General features: G+C 42.1%; 1 protein-coding gene across 2 annotated transcripts in view; it reads right to left on the bottom strand.

Moving 5' to 3' along the window:
* Positions 1 to 3,962: 3,962 nt before the first annotated feature.
* The window catches only part of LOC143764890 (uncharacterized), a 29,581-nt gene continuing 18,492 nt past the window's right edge, over positions 3,963 to 15,051 (bottom strand). For both annotated transcript variants that reach the window (XM_077250969.1, XM_077250970.1), the window contains exons 3-7: positions 10,590 to 10,766; positions 10,386 to 10,509; positions 10,205 to 10,302; positions 9,442 to 9,511; positions 3,963 to 7,206 (exon numbers count right to left, since the gene is read on the bottom strand). In XM_077250969.1, coding sequence (XP_077107084.1) covers positions 5,933 to 7,206; positions 9,442 to 9,511; positions 10,205 to 10,302; positions 10,386 to 10,509; positions 10,590 to 10,766 — 1,743 coding nt within the window. In that variant the 3' untranslated portion in view covers positions 3,963 to 5,932. The remainder of the gene's footprint in view (positions 7,207 to 9,441; positions 9,512 to 10,204; positions 10,303 to 10,385; positions 10,510 to 10,589; positions 10,767 to 15,051) is intronic.

The raw sequence follows: 15,051 nt of genomic DNA, 5'->3' as shown, positions 1-15,051 counted from the left end.
GGGGAAATGGCCAAAAGGACCACCCCTTCCTTCAGAATGCCGACCGGTTCCAGTACCTCCGGAGAATCAGGCAAAAAACTCCTAGAGAGGGCATCAGCCTTAATATTCTTAGAACCCGGAAGATACGAGACCACAAAATCAAAACGGGAGAAAAACAGGGACCATCGGGCCTGTCTAGGATTCAGCCGTTTGGCAGACTCGAGATAAATCAGATTCTTATGATCGGTCAAGACCACAATACGGTGCTTGGCCCCCTCAAGCCAATGTCGCCACTCCTCAAATGCCCACTTCATAGCCAACAACTCACTATTGCCGACATCATAATTGCGTTCCGCAGGCGAAAACTTTTGAGAAAAGAAGGCACACGGTTTCATCAAGGAACCATCAGAATTCCTCTGAGACAAAACGGCCCCTGCCCCAATCTCAGAAGCGTCAACCTCAACCTGAAAAGGAAGAGAAACATCTGGCTGACGCAACACAGGGGCAGAAGTAAATCGGCGTTTAAGCTCCTGAAAGGCAGAAACAGCCGCAGAGGACCAATTCGTCACATTAGCGCCTTTCTTCATCAAATCGGTCAGGGGTTTAACCACACTGGAGAAGTTGGCAATGAAACGGCGATAAAAATTAGCAAAGCTCAAAAATTTCTGAAGGCTCTTCACGGATGTGGGCTGGATCCAATTATGAATGGCCTGAACGTTAACCGGATCCATTTCTATAGATGAGGGAGAAAAAAATGAAGCCCAAAAAAGAAATCTTCTGTACTCCAAAGAGGCACTTAGACCCCTTCACAAACAAGGCATTATCACGAAGGATCTGAAATACCACCCTGACTTGTTTCACATGAGACTCCCAATCATCTGAAAAAATCAAAATATCATCCAAATATACAATCATGAATTTATCAAGATAATTCCGAAATATATCATGCATGAAGGACTGAAACACAGATGGAGCATTAGAGAGTCCGAATGGCATCACAAGGTATTCAAAATGGCCTTCGGGCGTATTAAACGCAGTTTTCCATTCGTCACCCTGCTTAATACGAACAAGATTATATGCCCCTCGAAGGTCAATCTTAGTAAACCAACTAGCCCCCTTAATCCAAGCAAACAGATCAGAAAGCAAAGGCAAAGGGTATTGGAATTTGACCGTGATCTTATTCAAGAGGCGATAATCAATACAGGGTCTCAAGGAGCCATCTTTTTTGGCAACAAAAAAAAAAACCTGCTCCCAATGGTGAAGAAGATGGCCGAATATGCCCCTTCTCCAAGGACTCCTTAACATAGCTCCGCATGGCGGTATGTTCTGGCACAGACAGGTTGAAAAGTCGGCCCTTAGGGAACTTACAGCCTGGAATCAAGTCAATAGCACAATCAGTCCCTATGCGGTGAAAGGGAAGTGGACTTGGGCTCATTGAATACATCCTGGAAATCTGACAAAAACTCAGGAATTTCAGAAGAGGGGGAGGAGGCAATTGACATCAAAGGAACGTCACCATGAACCCCCTGACAACCCCAACTAGTCACAGACATAGATTTCCAATCTAATACCGGATTATGCACCTGTAACCATGGGAAACCCAGCACAATAGCATCATGCAAATTATGCAACACCAGAAAACGACAATCTTCCTGATGGGCTGGCGCCATGCACATGGTCAGCTGTGTCCAAAACTGAGGTTTATTTTTAGCCAACGGTGTAGCATCAATGCCCCTCAAAGGAATAGGACTCTGCAAAGGCTGCAAGGGGAAACCACAACATCTGGCAAATTCTAAGTCCATTAAGTTTAGAGCGGCGCCTGAATCCACAAATGCCATGACAGAAAATGACGATAATGAGCAGATCAGGGTCACAGATAACAGAAATTTAGGTTGTACAGTACTGATGGTAACAGAACTAGCGATTCTCTTGGTACGCTTAGGGCAATCAGAAATAACATGAGCAGAATCGCCGCAGTAAAAACACAACCTATTCTGACGTCTGAATCCTTGTCGTTCAGCTCTAGACACAATCCTATCACACTGCATAGGCTCAGGACTCCGCTCGGAAGACAATGCCATAGTGTGCACAACCCTGCGCTCGCGCAAGCGCCGATCAATCTGAATGGCCAGAGACATAGAATCACTCAGACCAGCAGGCGTGGGGAACCCCACCATAACATCTTTAACGGATTCAGAAAGACCCTTTCTGAAGATTGCCGCCAAGGCATCCTCATTCCATTTAGTCAGTACAGACCATTTTCTAAACTTCTGGCAATATGATTCTGCCGCTTCTTGACCCTGAGACAGGGCCAACAAGGTCTTCTCAGCATGATCCACTGAATTAGGTTCGTCATACAATAACCCAAGCGCCTGAAAAAAGGTGTCTACATTAAGCAACGCCGGATTCCCAGGTTCCAGGGCAAATGCCCAATCCTGGGGGTCACCACACAGCAGAGATATAACAATTTTAACCTGCTGGATGGGATCACCAGAGGAACGGGGTTTCAGAGCAAAAAACAGTTTACAGTTATTTTTAAAGCTCAGAAATTTGGACCTATCCCCAAAAAACAAATCAGGAGTTGGAATTCTAGGCTCTAAAACCGGAGTCTGAACGATATAATCGGAAATACCCTGTACTCTAGCAGCAAGTTGATCCAAGACGAGAAGCCAATCCCTGAACATCCATACCAGCGCCGAACTCCTGAGCCACCCAGAGGTAAAGAGGGAAGAAAAAAAAAAACACAACAGACTACAGAAAAAAAAATGGCTCAGCACTTTCCTTCCCTTCTTCTGAGATGCGGTTAACTCATTGTTGGCCAGTTGTACTGTTATGATCTGGTGGCCTAAGAGCAGCATGAGACGTACTCTGGAGGTGGGTACCTGTACTGACCGCAGACCCTGAACTTAACACCGCAACTAGAAGTAGCCGTGGAATGTACCTAGCGCTCCCTGGACATCTCGACACAGCCGGAGGACTAATTACCTCTAGAGATAGAAAAGGGAAAACTATCTTGCCTCAGAGAAAATTCCCAAAGGACAGACAGCCCCCCACAAATATTGACTGTGAGAGGAGAGGGAAAAAACATACACAGACTGAAATCAGAATTTAGCAAAGGAGGCCACTTCTAGCTAAATAGAAAGGATAGGACAGAGTACTATGCGGTCAGTATTAAAACACTAGAAAATATCCACCACAGAAAATACAAAAACTCCACAGCTAACTAAAGATATGGAGGGTATATCTGCATCTCCAGAGATACCAGCTTGGCTAAACAAATCCTTATACAGACCAAGCTGGACAAGACAAAAAACATGGAAAAGAACTGAACAATAAGGCCACAGCATGTGGACAGCAAAAAATCAAGGCCAGAACTTATCTTTGTTGAAAAGAACTGCAAAGCAGGAGAGACCAGGCAGAGATGTGAATCCTCCAGGAACAATGGACAACTGGCACTGACTAAAGGGTGAAGCAAGACTAAATAGCCCAGTCAGATTTGCAAAAAGTGAACACACCTGATAAATGCTGCAATTCAGAGACAGCAGCGCTACCACTTACAACCACCGGAGGGAGCCCAAGAGCAGAATTCACAACAGTAATTTTCATCAAAGTTGTATGAAGACTTGGACTCGCCATCAGAGACATCACAGAACTCTTGCACAGAAGCAAAGAGCTACAACTGACGGACGATGTACGGATGATCTCTACTCCTTATCCCTTAAAGGCTGGATATATTGGATAATTAACAAATCCAGCAAACACATTACTTCAGACACTGGGTTACCGCATCTTTAGGTAGGAACAACTTGCTACTTACGTGTGCTACAGACCAGTTTGCAACTTTCATTTTTATTTTTCTACCTTTGGTACCAGGCAATAGTGAGAGCAGCTTGTTTTGCCACTAATTGCAGAAGCAGTGCAATACACATGGAGGGATATTACAATACAGCTAATAAATAAACAACCAAACACAGCTCTAAGTTGTAAAAGAAGATATTTAATAATTGGTAACAAGTTTCAAAGGGGTTGTCCGACGCCTCTCTTTCACTAGATCTGAAATCAGACTTGGAGAGCCGCTATTGTATGTGATCTGAACTATTGACAAGACACCTATTTGATTCTTAATTAGTCTTATGCTGTAGCGAACGCCAATGGGTCCTGTGAGCCGGGGGAGCATAGATGCGTTCCAACTTCAATAATTACGGTATCATCAGGAGTAAGATAACTTAGTGATGAGCGAGTATACTTGTTGCTCGGGTTTTCCAGAGCACGCTCGGGTGGTCTCTGAGTATTTGTGAGTGCTCGGAGATTTAGTTTTTGTTGAAGCAGCTGCATGATTTACAGCTGCTAGCCAGCCTGAGTACATGTGGGGGTTGCCTGGTTGATAGGAAATCCCCACATGTAATCAAGCTGTCTAGTAGCTGCAAATCATGCAGCTGTGGCAAGGAAAACTAAATCTCCGAGCAGTCACAAATACTCGGAGACCACCCGAGCGTTTTCAGGAAAACCCGAGCAACGAGTATACTCACTCATCACTAAACTTAATATAATGGTGGAGCAGGGAACTGTCAGCTCCTTGCTCCACTATTCAGCATGTGAGTCAGTTTCATACCACCAGGTTCAAGGCTATCATATTATGCCTGGTGTCCACACAGTACAGACAAGAGTATCGTATTTTGGAAATGCATTTAGATGAGTATTTTTTCATTATGTCAATTTTTCTTATTTTTTTGTGTGTAAATGGGAATTCATACTGTACTGGGGAGCCTGAGGGCATAACAGTGGCCTTCTCAAACATCATGCTGTAATAGGGGCACTGGGGGGACTTCTTACTGTATTGGAGACCATGGATGGTGGCATCATTTTGTATTGGGGCATTGTGGTGGAATCGCATTGTGTGAGGGAATGCACCTTGGTAAGCATCTTAATATGCATGTGGGGTCTACTAAAGGTGAAAAATGTGTGGAGAATTTATCATGGGGACATCATACTGTGTAAGAGACAACTTTGAAGCGTTTATGACCATCATAGTCACATCATACTGTGTAGACACCATGAAAGAAGTACTGCAGTGGATGGGGACACTAAAGGGCATCACTAGGAGAACTATTTTTGTGTGCATGCCAGTATATAGTTCTCTTTTCCCAGTCTTTTAAAATTGGGAGGTATGCTTTTCCACGACTGACTGCGCCTACACATTGTGACCCCACTGAGTTATTGAGGTTTAATTAGACTTTTACTATGAGGCACCTGGTTTAATAGGCCATTTTATTAATTGCAGTACACAAACTGGGAATGGATGGTTGCCAACTCTCCTGGTCAATTATAGCAGCTTCACTCCATAGCTGATGTCAAATAGGAAGGAACAGAGCAGCTCCAGACAACCCACTTAAGCTGCAGTTATACAATGTATGCAACATATACATGTTGAATTTTTTATATACACGGTTCATATATTGGTGAAATATTTGGATACTAATTTCAATGGTAATTGATAATTTTATATATTTTCTGATAATCATGTAGAGCTCTAAACCGTTTTCCCTTCCTCTTGTAGACATGTGAGTTTACTAGACTACAACATGTTAATTTTCTTCTACTCATGGTCAATAAAATTCATGAAATTGAAGACAATGGCTACTTCCCTGTGTGAATTTGCTATGGTTGACAAGACATGGTTTCAGATTTAAAATCTTTCCCACTCTCTGAACATGAAAATGGTTTCATCCTTGTGTGAGTTCTCTGATATCTAACAAAATCTGATTTCTGGCTTAAACATTTCCCACATTCTGAACATGAATATAGGTTCTCTTGTGTAAATTATTTGGTGTATGACTAAAACAGATGTACGGTATTTAAAAACAGTTCCCAAACTAAGGACACTAATATAGCTTCTATCCTGTGAAAATTCTCTGGTAAGAAACAAAATATCATTTCTACTGTATGTAAAATGTTACCCACATTCTGTATATGAAAATGGCTTCTCCAACGTATGAATTTTCTGATGTTTTTTAAGATGTGTTTTCCGACTAAAAAATTCCCCACATTCAGAACATGGAAATGGTTTCTCCCCTGTGTGATTTCTCAGATGTGCAACTAAACTGGGTTTCTGTTTAAAACTTTTCCCACATTCGGAACATGAAAATGGCTTTTCCCCTGTGTGGATTCTGTGGTGTGCAACTAAATCTGATTTATTTTTATAACATTTTCCACACTCTGAACATGAAAATGGTTTCTCACCTGTGTGAATTCTCTGATGTTTAACGAGATCTGATTTATGATTAAAACTTTTCCCACATTCTGAACATGAAAATGGCTTCTCCCCTGTGTGAGTTCTCTGATGTGTAACAAGATATGATTTCTCTAAAAAACATTTACCACATTCAGAACATGAAAATGGCTTCTCCCCTATGTGAATTCTCTGGTGTGCAACAAGATTTGCTTTCCAGTTAAAACATTTACCACATTCCGGACATGGAAATGGCTTTTTCCCTGTGTGAACTCGCTGATGATTAACAAGATTTGATTTTGAAATAAAAAATTCCCCACAATCAGAACATGAAAAGGTCTTCTCCCCTGTGTGAATTATCTGATGTAAAGCAAGATTTGTTTTCCGAATAAAACTTTTCCCACATTCTGAACATGAAAATGGTTTATCCCCTGTATGAATTTTCTGATGTAAAACAAGATTTGCTTTCCAATTAAAAGACTTCCCACATTCTGAACATGAAAATGGCTTTTCCCCTGTGTGACTTCTTTGATGTTCAACAAGTTTGGATTTCTCGCTATAACTTTTCCCACATTCTGAACATGGAAATGGCTTTACCCCTGTGTGAATTATCTGATGTAAAACAAGATTTCCTTTCCGATGAAAACATTTCCCACATTCTGAACATGTATACGGCTTCGCTCCTGTATGAATGCTCTGATGATTAACAAGATATTTTTTACGTTTAAAACATTTCCCACATTCTAAACATGAAAATAAGTTTTCCCCTAAACAAGCTGTTTGATGTTCATCAACCATTCTGGGACTTTCATTTTTTATATCAGTCTTTGATAAAAGGACCCCTTTAAAAGGATCCGATGATAGTTGTTTTCTGAGAAGGGCTGGATGTATATCTTGGATACTGGCATGGTCTTCATCTATTTCTGATTTGATATCACAATCATCTGCTGTAAAACCTGAAAACATCAGATATCCCTCTGAGCTCATCGTATAGTCATCTGTCAGGAATAAAACAAGATTTTTATAAGTATAATTATATATGTTTATAACATTTTAATACAAATTGTAATGCAATCCAATTATCAAATCAATTAGACAATAGATCATAAAGCCAGCCAGGCACGAAACAGCAGTATGATCAATTACTAATGATTAGCAAGTATACTCGTTGCTGGGGTTTTCCCGAGCACGCCCGGGTTACCTCTGAGTATTTATTACTGCTCGGAGATTTAGTTTTCATCGCGGCAGCTGAATCATTTACAGCTACTAGCCAGCCTGAGTACATGTGGGGGTTGCCTGGTTGCTAGGGAATCCCCACATGTAATTAAGCAGGCTAGTAGCTGTAAATCATTCTGCTGCCTCGATGAAAACTAAATCTCCGAGCAGTCATAAATACTAGGAGGTCACCCGAGCAACGAGTACACTCGCTCATCACTATCAATTACATACAGTGTAAACATGACTTTCGAGCAAGTGTAGGGGTTTTTTGTTTTGTTTTTAATGGAATTAAGCAGTTGATAATAGAAAGGAGAACAAGTTCTTTATATCTGAATATAATTTTTTTTTACGTTATGGCAGCAAAGAGAAACATTGGTTTCCATCACGCATATGGGAGCAATAAGGGATCTGAAAACGAATTTGTAGGAGTGACCTCTGAAAGCCATAGTTATCAGTCCCTGACTTTTGTACATCCCCTAGTTTAAAGGCCATGGACACTTTTCTGCACAAATGTATAAGTGATCACATTAGTTTCTGTATCTGTTTTTTCAAACTGTACATTCCTTCTCATCAGAAACTGTCATAGCTGTTTTTTCACCTCTAACATGTTTAAACTTTTTACTATGGGAGCATTTTCCCAGCACTGGTTGCATGGTACATTTTGGTTCCTCAGTACTAGGGCAGCACAAGCTCAGCTTCTCTCACCCGTTGTACGCTTGCTAAAATGGTTTACCATGACCACTCCCTCACACTGCCAGACGGGTACAAGACCTGTCCGTCATCCTCCTTCCCTTTCCACCTCAATTCGGGGGTTGTACGGCTGAAAAAGGTGTCTGATAGTCCAAAAAGGAAAACATTTCAGCATCCAGTTAATGGACCAGGATATTGTATGCAATAGAGGGCAGGTCCTGCACCCGTCTGCAATGCAAACATAGAACTGCACATATGGCCAAAAAAATTATGCAATTTCATGCATACATGAAAATTTGCCTTTATTCATCCGTTTGTACAATCCATGTATCATCCGTTTTTTTCCTTTTATGAAAAAAAAAAGATTTTTTTCAAAGCTGCTCATATCAACTGATCTGTGAAGAATAGACAGCACTCAGATGACACAGATGTCATTTTTTTTTTGCAGACAGCATCAGGCTGTGTTCGCATTTACATTTACATTTTTTTGTTTGTTCCATTTTAGGAAAAAAGAATTCATATCCAACACTGATCTGCAGCAAAAATTATGGAAACAGAAGTATAGTGGCCCCACTGATTATTATGGCATCAATCCGGGTTTTGTGTCCTTTTCCTATGATGGAAAACAAAACTCAGAATGAAAAATGATTAGTGTTTAATACTCTACCAACTGACATGGATAAATATCTGTATATATGTTAGTATATTATGCTTGTAAAGAAAAATACTATTGAGGATTTTAGGCTGAGAAAATTCTCTTGTACATAATAGTGAAGCACATTACTGATGTCTCCATATTATATCAGGGGTCCAGAATTTGAATCTCCAACACTAACAAGCTTCTAAAGTCTATTCGCAGACATCAATTGAGCATATTGTCCTGGGTTTATGACAGGTCTGTGAACTAAGAAATATCTATTCTCTGTCAAACCTGGCTAAGATGATCACAATATAATGTGTAATGTACAAAAATGAGTAAAGTAACCAAAACGAGTTTAAAAAAATAGCAAAGTCCCTTATGAGGGGCAAAAATATACTATATTATTGGTGAGAGTAGATGATAGTATCTTATTTTTGTTAACCTGCTATCAGACAGATCAGAAGAGAGCACTAAATCTCCATATAATGTGCGTCAAGCCTGATAATGTAAACTTACCAGATATGCAAAAAGGTGAAAAAGAACATGTCACAAGTATAATAATCATATACTACATGTATCATGGGGCATTAACAAGAAATACCCATAATAGAGGTGTGTTTCTTACAAGATGGTGGCAACAACGACGCGCGTTTCTGGCACTGATTGTTTTTAAGGTTATATTCACCTGTGTAGCTATCTGTATCTATCTCCTTTTTACAATTCACATCACCCATCACATGGCTGAGATCTGTACCCTGAAACAAACATTGAAAAATTCACACACAGTTGGAAAAGTTGCATCAAAGGATTTAAACAAACTGAAAAGATTGTAAATGAACATGTTGACCAAAAGTTACATCATAGCTGCATGTCTCCTGTAGAAATCCAACTTGTTAACTCTTAAAGGGCATCTTCAGTAGCATCAACACTACTAGACAGTCTATATGTAAAGTGCTGTGCAATTTCTTTTGTTGTCGCTATTCAAATAAAATTATTATTATTATGCTATGGGCATGTGCAGGAGGTTATAGAAAGTTGAATAAAATGATACCTTGATACCAGTGATCCAATGTCTTATTCTAGAGAAATCCAAATTTTTGTTATATGTAAATGAGCTGTTAAGAGCTAAGGGCTGGGCACAGATCTCCCCGAGAAACTGCCTCCAAAGCTTATTTTAAATGAAAGGGTGAGTTACCAGTGTGAGACATGTAATAACTGATGGTGCACTCTCCTTATCTAAAATGTTCAATCTAATGTGCATTCACACTGAAAAGGGATCACTTCATTGAAGCTGCCCTACTGGTTTGTGGCTCTAATTTCAATACAGGGAAGCTATAAAGTGACCATTCAGTGTATAATACTGGTGGATAAAACAAGACTGAACATAAGACCTTCACAGCCTTCTACATATCAGAGGGAACATTTGATGAAACCTTCTCTGCATTTACCTCATCATCCCAATACACTTTGTGATATTCTTCTGACCAGTCCTGTGGGAGAAGAGGACTGGGCCATCTCTCTTTTGTTGCTCTCTTATTGAATGGAACTGTAAGAAACACATACAGGGAGTGAATTAATTGCTTGCAAAAAGTTACGTATAAGGCACATGTATATAGTCCTGTCTATTACCTGGTGATGTGAAGGGCTCGTAGTGCTCCATCATGACATCCTTGTATAGATCCTTGTGTTCTTCTATGTACTCCCACTCCTCCATAGAGAAATAGACAGCGACATCCTGACATCTTATAGGAACCTGACACACAATGATACAGTCATCATCCCTATCCCTTCATAATGTTATGTATAATGTCCCAGTTTTGCCAGCAATGTCACCTCTCCAGTCAGCAGCTCAGTCATCTTATAGGTGAGTTCTAGGATCTTCTGGATATTGATTTCCTCATGTATCATGGGGTGAAGTGGAGGCACCATGATTGGGCTCAGAGTTCTTCCCCATCCTTCAAACACAGGGGTCTGACAGCGTTCAGTGGTCTTCTTTACTACTGTGTAATTCTGTTTATGGAGAGATGCATATTCAATAGCAAATCTAACATTCTAATTCGCCAACTTTGCTGAATTTGATCAGGAAATTTCATTTGTTGCGAATTGAAAGACTTCAATTGCTATGAAAATAGAAGTACGAGACTCGGAGGTCTTCTTGGACTCTATACAGTCAGAGCTCTGATGGAAGGGTGAGAGCTGCTGCAAATCAGTTCCTGGGCAGGGGAAGACACAAAAGAGTATACAGACATGACAGCACGGGATCGCAGATGATTCTTTTATGAGGCAAAACATTTCACTGCCTGTTTTTAAACAAGGTTTTACTTCAAAAGAAAGAATCAGCTGTGATCCCGTGCTGTAATGTCTGTATACTCTGTTGCTTCTTCCCTGCCCAGGAGCTGTGGTATGATCACACCATGTTCCTGTACGGTCAGACACAGACATTACACAGTACAGGGGCACATTTATAAGATTATCTCAGCACAGGAGCATTTTATTTAAACACATCCAATTGTGGAAGATATTATTATTCCAATATCTATTGATTAAAATGAACTTTTGTTCGTGGGACAACCCTTTAAACCCTTCCCGACCTTAGCCGTACCCAGCATGTGTCGATTGGCAGATACTTATTAACTTTATATGTACTGGGTACGTCTTCAATAAAATGCGGCACCGCGACTGCTGTGGTGCTGACCACTTCCATGCCTCCCCCCCTTTCCTCCACTCTCCCCACTCCACACCCCCATTCTGCCGAGAGCTGATCAGTACTCGATCGCTCGTTTTTTGGCAGTTATTTTTCTTTTTCTTGAGTCTTGCAGCCGTTGAGTGACGTAATCAGATTCCTGATTTTGTGGCGCAATCAGGAATCCAATGGGACATCACCGGCCACACAGAAATAGACTTTTTCAAAGTTTTGTAAACATCATGGTGGCTGAGAAAGTTGTACACCCAGCAATTTTTATCACAAAACCGCCCTGCATCATTTTCTAGCTGGACCCCTGTAGACAGTAGAAATTATGACATTTTGGAACCTGGTTCTTCACATGGGGTTAGGGAAGAAGCCAGAACATCGGCAAAATTGGAGTGTTGACATTTTGTATAACATTCCACAGTTCCTCTTGGCCATGACCCGTAAACATTTTTAAGTCATCCACAAATTTTTGCATTACAATGATAATACACGGTGTCCTTCCCGAGATAACCGCAATTTTGACCGACTTTTCAAAGTTCGGCTGGTCATTGATCACTTCAACAAAAAGTTTAATGAGGTGTACGTGTCCCAGAGGGACATCTGCGTGGATGAGTCCGTAATCCATTTCAAGCAAGAGGAGGTTCAAATTCCGAAAGTAGCTGCCCAGTAAGAGGGCCAGGTATGGAATCAAGCTGTACAAACTGTGTGAGAGTACCTCAGGGTACACCCACAAGTTTAGGGTTTATGAAGGAACAGAAACACGGATTGAACGCCCTAGAATGCCCCTATCCTGGGAGCGAGTGTGAAAATTGTGTGGGATTTGATGCACCCACTGCTGGATAAAGGTTATCACCTCTAACTTTTATACCAGCATCCCACTGTTCAAGTCCCTCTGCACGACGTACCGTAGCCTGCGGTACTGTCCGCAAAAAATCAAAAAGGCCACCCTAAAAGGCTAATTGGGAAGCTGCTCAGGAAGGGCAAGAGCAGAGCCCAATGTGGCGACAACATGATGGTGGTCGAGCACAAGTACAAGAGGCATGTCCTTTAGTTGACCACCATACTTGGTAACTGCAGCATCACCACTGTACTAAGTACCTCTACAGAGGTCCACAAACCACACTGTGTACTGGGGTACAACAAGAGCATGGGGGGGGAGTTGATCTGTCTGATGAATTCCTCCAGCCGTTCAGTGCCATGAGAAATGCCAAGGGGTGGTACAAAGTACACTTTCGTGCTATCACGATGTGCAGGCCAGACCGGTACCCTCAGTTCTAGGAGGTAGTCATTAAGGCCCTGATATTTGGCAGTCAGGAAGGAGTGGGCCCCAGTACTTCTGGAACTGAAGGTGCTCATATCATACCAGGCAAACATTTAGTCAGTGAGGTCCCTCAAACCACAAATAAAGAATGTCGCAAAAAAGGTGCAGTGTGTTACAAAAGGGGAATACGCAAGGACACCATTTGGCAATGCGACACCTGCCCCGACAAACCTGGCCTGTGTATAAAAGAATGCTTCAGACTGTACCACACATTCGTGGACTACTACATTCATTTCTAACTTACCCAACTCACGTTTGCCAGCCTGATGCACTCTATACAATTTAAGTATATGCTACCACATTATAAAATTCACATACCAGGAAGGAATTAGATCAATTCCAATTCCAATATGGGGTCACTTGTGGGGGGCTTCTACTGTTTAGGCATATCAGGGCCTCTGCAAACGCGACATGATGCCCGCAGGTGCCAGGGCTCTTTAACCTTTTCTGGCACCTCCGCATTGCAGTACTTTGCCCTGTCCTCGACAGGGCAGGGAAGTACGCCTGCGCAGGAGAGCAATGCCGGGGAGCCTGTGTGGATGATAAAGGGTTGTGTCATCCACAAGAAGCAAACAGCAGGGCGGTGATCGTAAGAAGATGGGAGGCGCTGGACCAAGACCAGGGACACCCATCGGAACGCCCCATAGGTGAGCATAATAAAACATTTTTCAGTTCTTATAGGTCAGGTTGGGGGCTTGTATGCAGCAGTTACAGGTCGGGTTGGAGGCTTGTATATAGCACTTACAGGTCGGGTTGGGGGCTTGTATATAGCATTATAGAATTCTGTATATCAGCCCTGAAAGGCAGTGTATCTGATATTGGCCAAAACTGCTGACAGGTTCACTTTAAAGGGAACCTGTCACCTGTATTTGGCGGGACCAGTTTTGGGTCATATGGGCGGGGTTTTCGGGTTTTGATTCACCCTTTCCTTACCCACTGGCTGCATGCTGGCCGCAATATTGGATTGAAGTTCATTCTCTGTCCTCCGGAGAACAGAGAAAGTTCTCTGGAGAAAGTGCAGGACACTCCATTTGAGGTACCACAGTCTCCAGCATCCATTCCCTAGTGATGTGACCCCAATGAGCTGGAGAATTGTCGTCCATGAAGATGAAATTAGGTCTGTGTTATTCGTGTAGAGGCACAATGACTGTATTAATGATGTTATTCACGTAGTAGGGGCTTGTCACTGTACCATTCACAAAGTATAGGGCAGTTCTGTATAGACCAGACACACCTGCCCAGACTAACACCACCACCAAAGGCTCGTCTGGTGACAACATTGGCTGATGCATAGCGCTCTCCTTGACGTCTTCAACAGGGCAGAGTAAAGTACTGCAGTGCGCAGGCGCTGGGCCTCTCTGACTTTTCCCAGCGCCTGCGCACTGCAGTACTTTGCTCTGCCCTCAACAGGGCAGATAAGTTCGCCTGCGCCGGAGTGCAATGCCGGGGAACCATGAAGAAGCAGAAGGGCGGCATCGCAAGAAGATGGGAGGTGTCGGACCTGGACCTGTGACACCTATCGGACCCGGACCTCCCCACAGGCGAGTATAATAAAACGTATTTTTCTTATCTTTTTGGTCGGACCGGGGGCTTATCTACAGCATTATAGGGTGCTGTAGATAAGCCCTGAATAGCAGTGGCCGCATCTTATAGCGGTAAAATCTGCTGACGGGTTCCCTTTAACTGTGGCTCTGTGACATTAGGCATGTTCATTTTTCTTAGAAAGTCTCTGCCCCCTGTTTGTGCCCCTGGCCTCCTCCAAATATAAATCAGCATAAAACTCCCGCAGGGTTGCGTTTATTTCCCTGGGATTATCTACCATTAAAGCCTCTCTAGTCTTAAGCTTTAGTATATTACTCTTTCCCTTCCCACCCTTTGCCAATAGCTTTCCTGCCTTATCTCCATATCCTCTCAACTCAATTTCCATTTGCGTCTTTCTAAATAATTCTCTTCTTACCGCCCATATGTCAAACTCTCTTTTGACCTCCCTCCGTTCTTCTCTAGCTTCTATTGTTTTTTGTTGTTGAAAGCGCAAGCACTTCTCCCTTAATTTTCTACTGAATTCCTCATATTTAGTGTCCCAAAATGCATTTTAAAATGAGCTATAATGTGCTGTAAAGGACATCGCCCATATAAAACCATATTAACCTTGCGCCTGTTACAGGTACAGTGCCGGAGAAAATTACTCTGAGTATGTAGGCAGATGCGGTGTAACAAAGCTCATCTACTCATTGGGAATATTATAGGCACATAAAGGGATATATGGTGCAAATTGTCAGCAT

The sequence above is a fragment of the Ranitomeya variabilis genome, chromosome 4, assembly GCF_051348905.1.
Source record: "Ranitomeya variabilis isolate aRanVar5 chromosome 4, aRanVar5.hap1, whole genome shotgun sequence".
NCBI lineage: Eukaryota > Metazoa > Chordata > Amphibia > Anura > Dendrobatidae > Ranitomeya > Ranitomeya variabilis.
The sequence above is the reverse complement of the archived record's forward strand: the minus strand, read 5'-3'. Positions and strand labels throughout refer to the sequence as shown.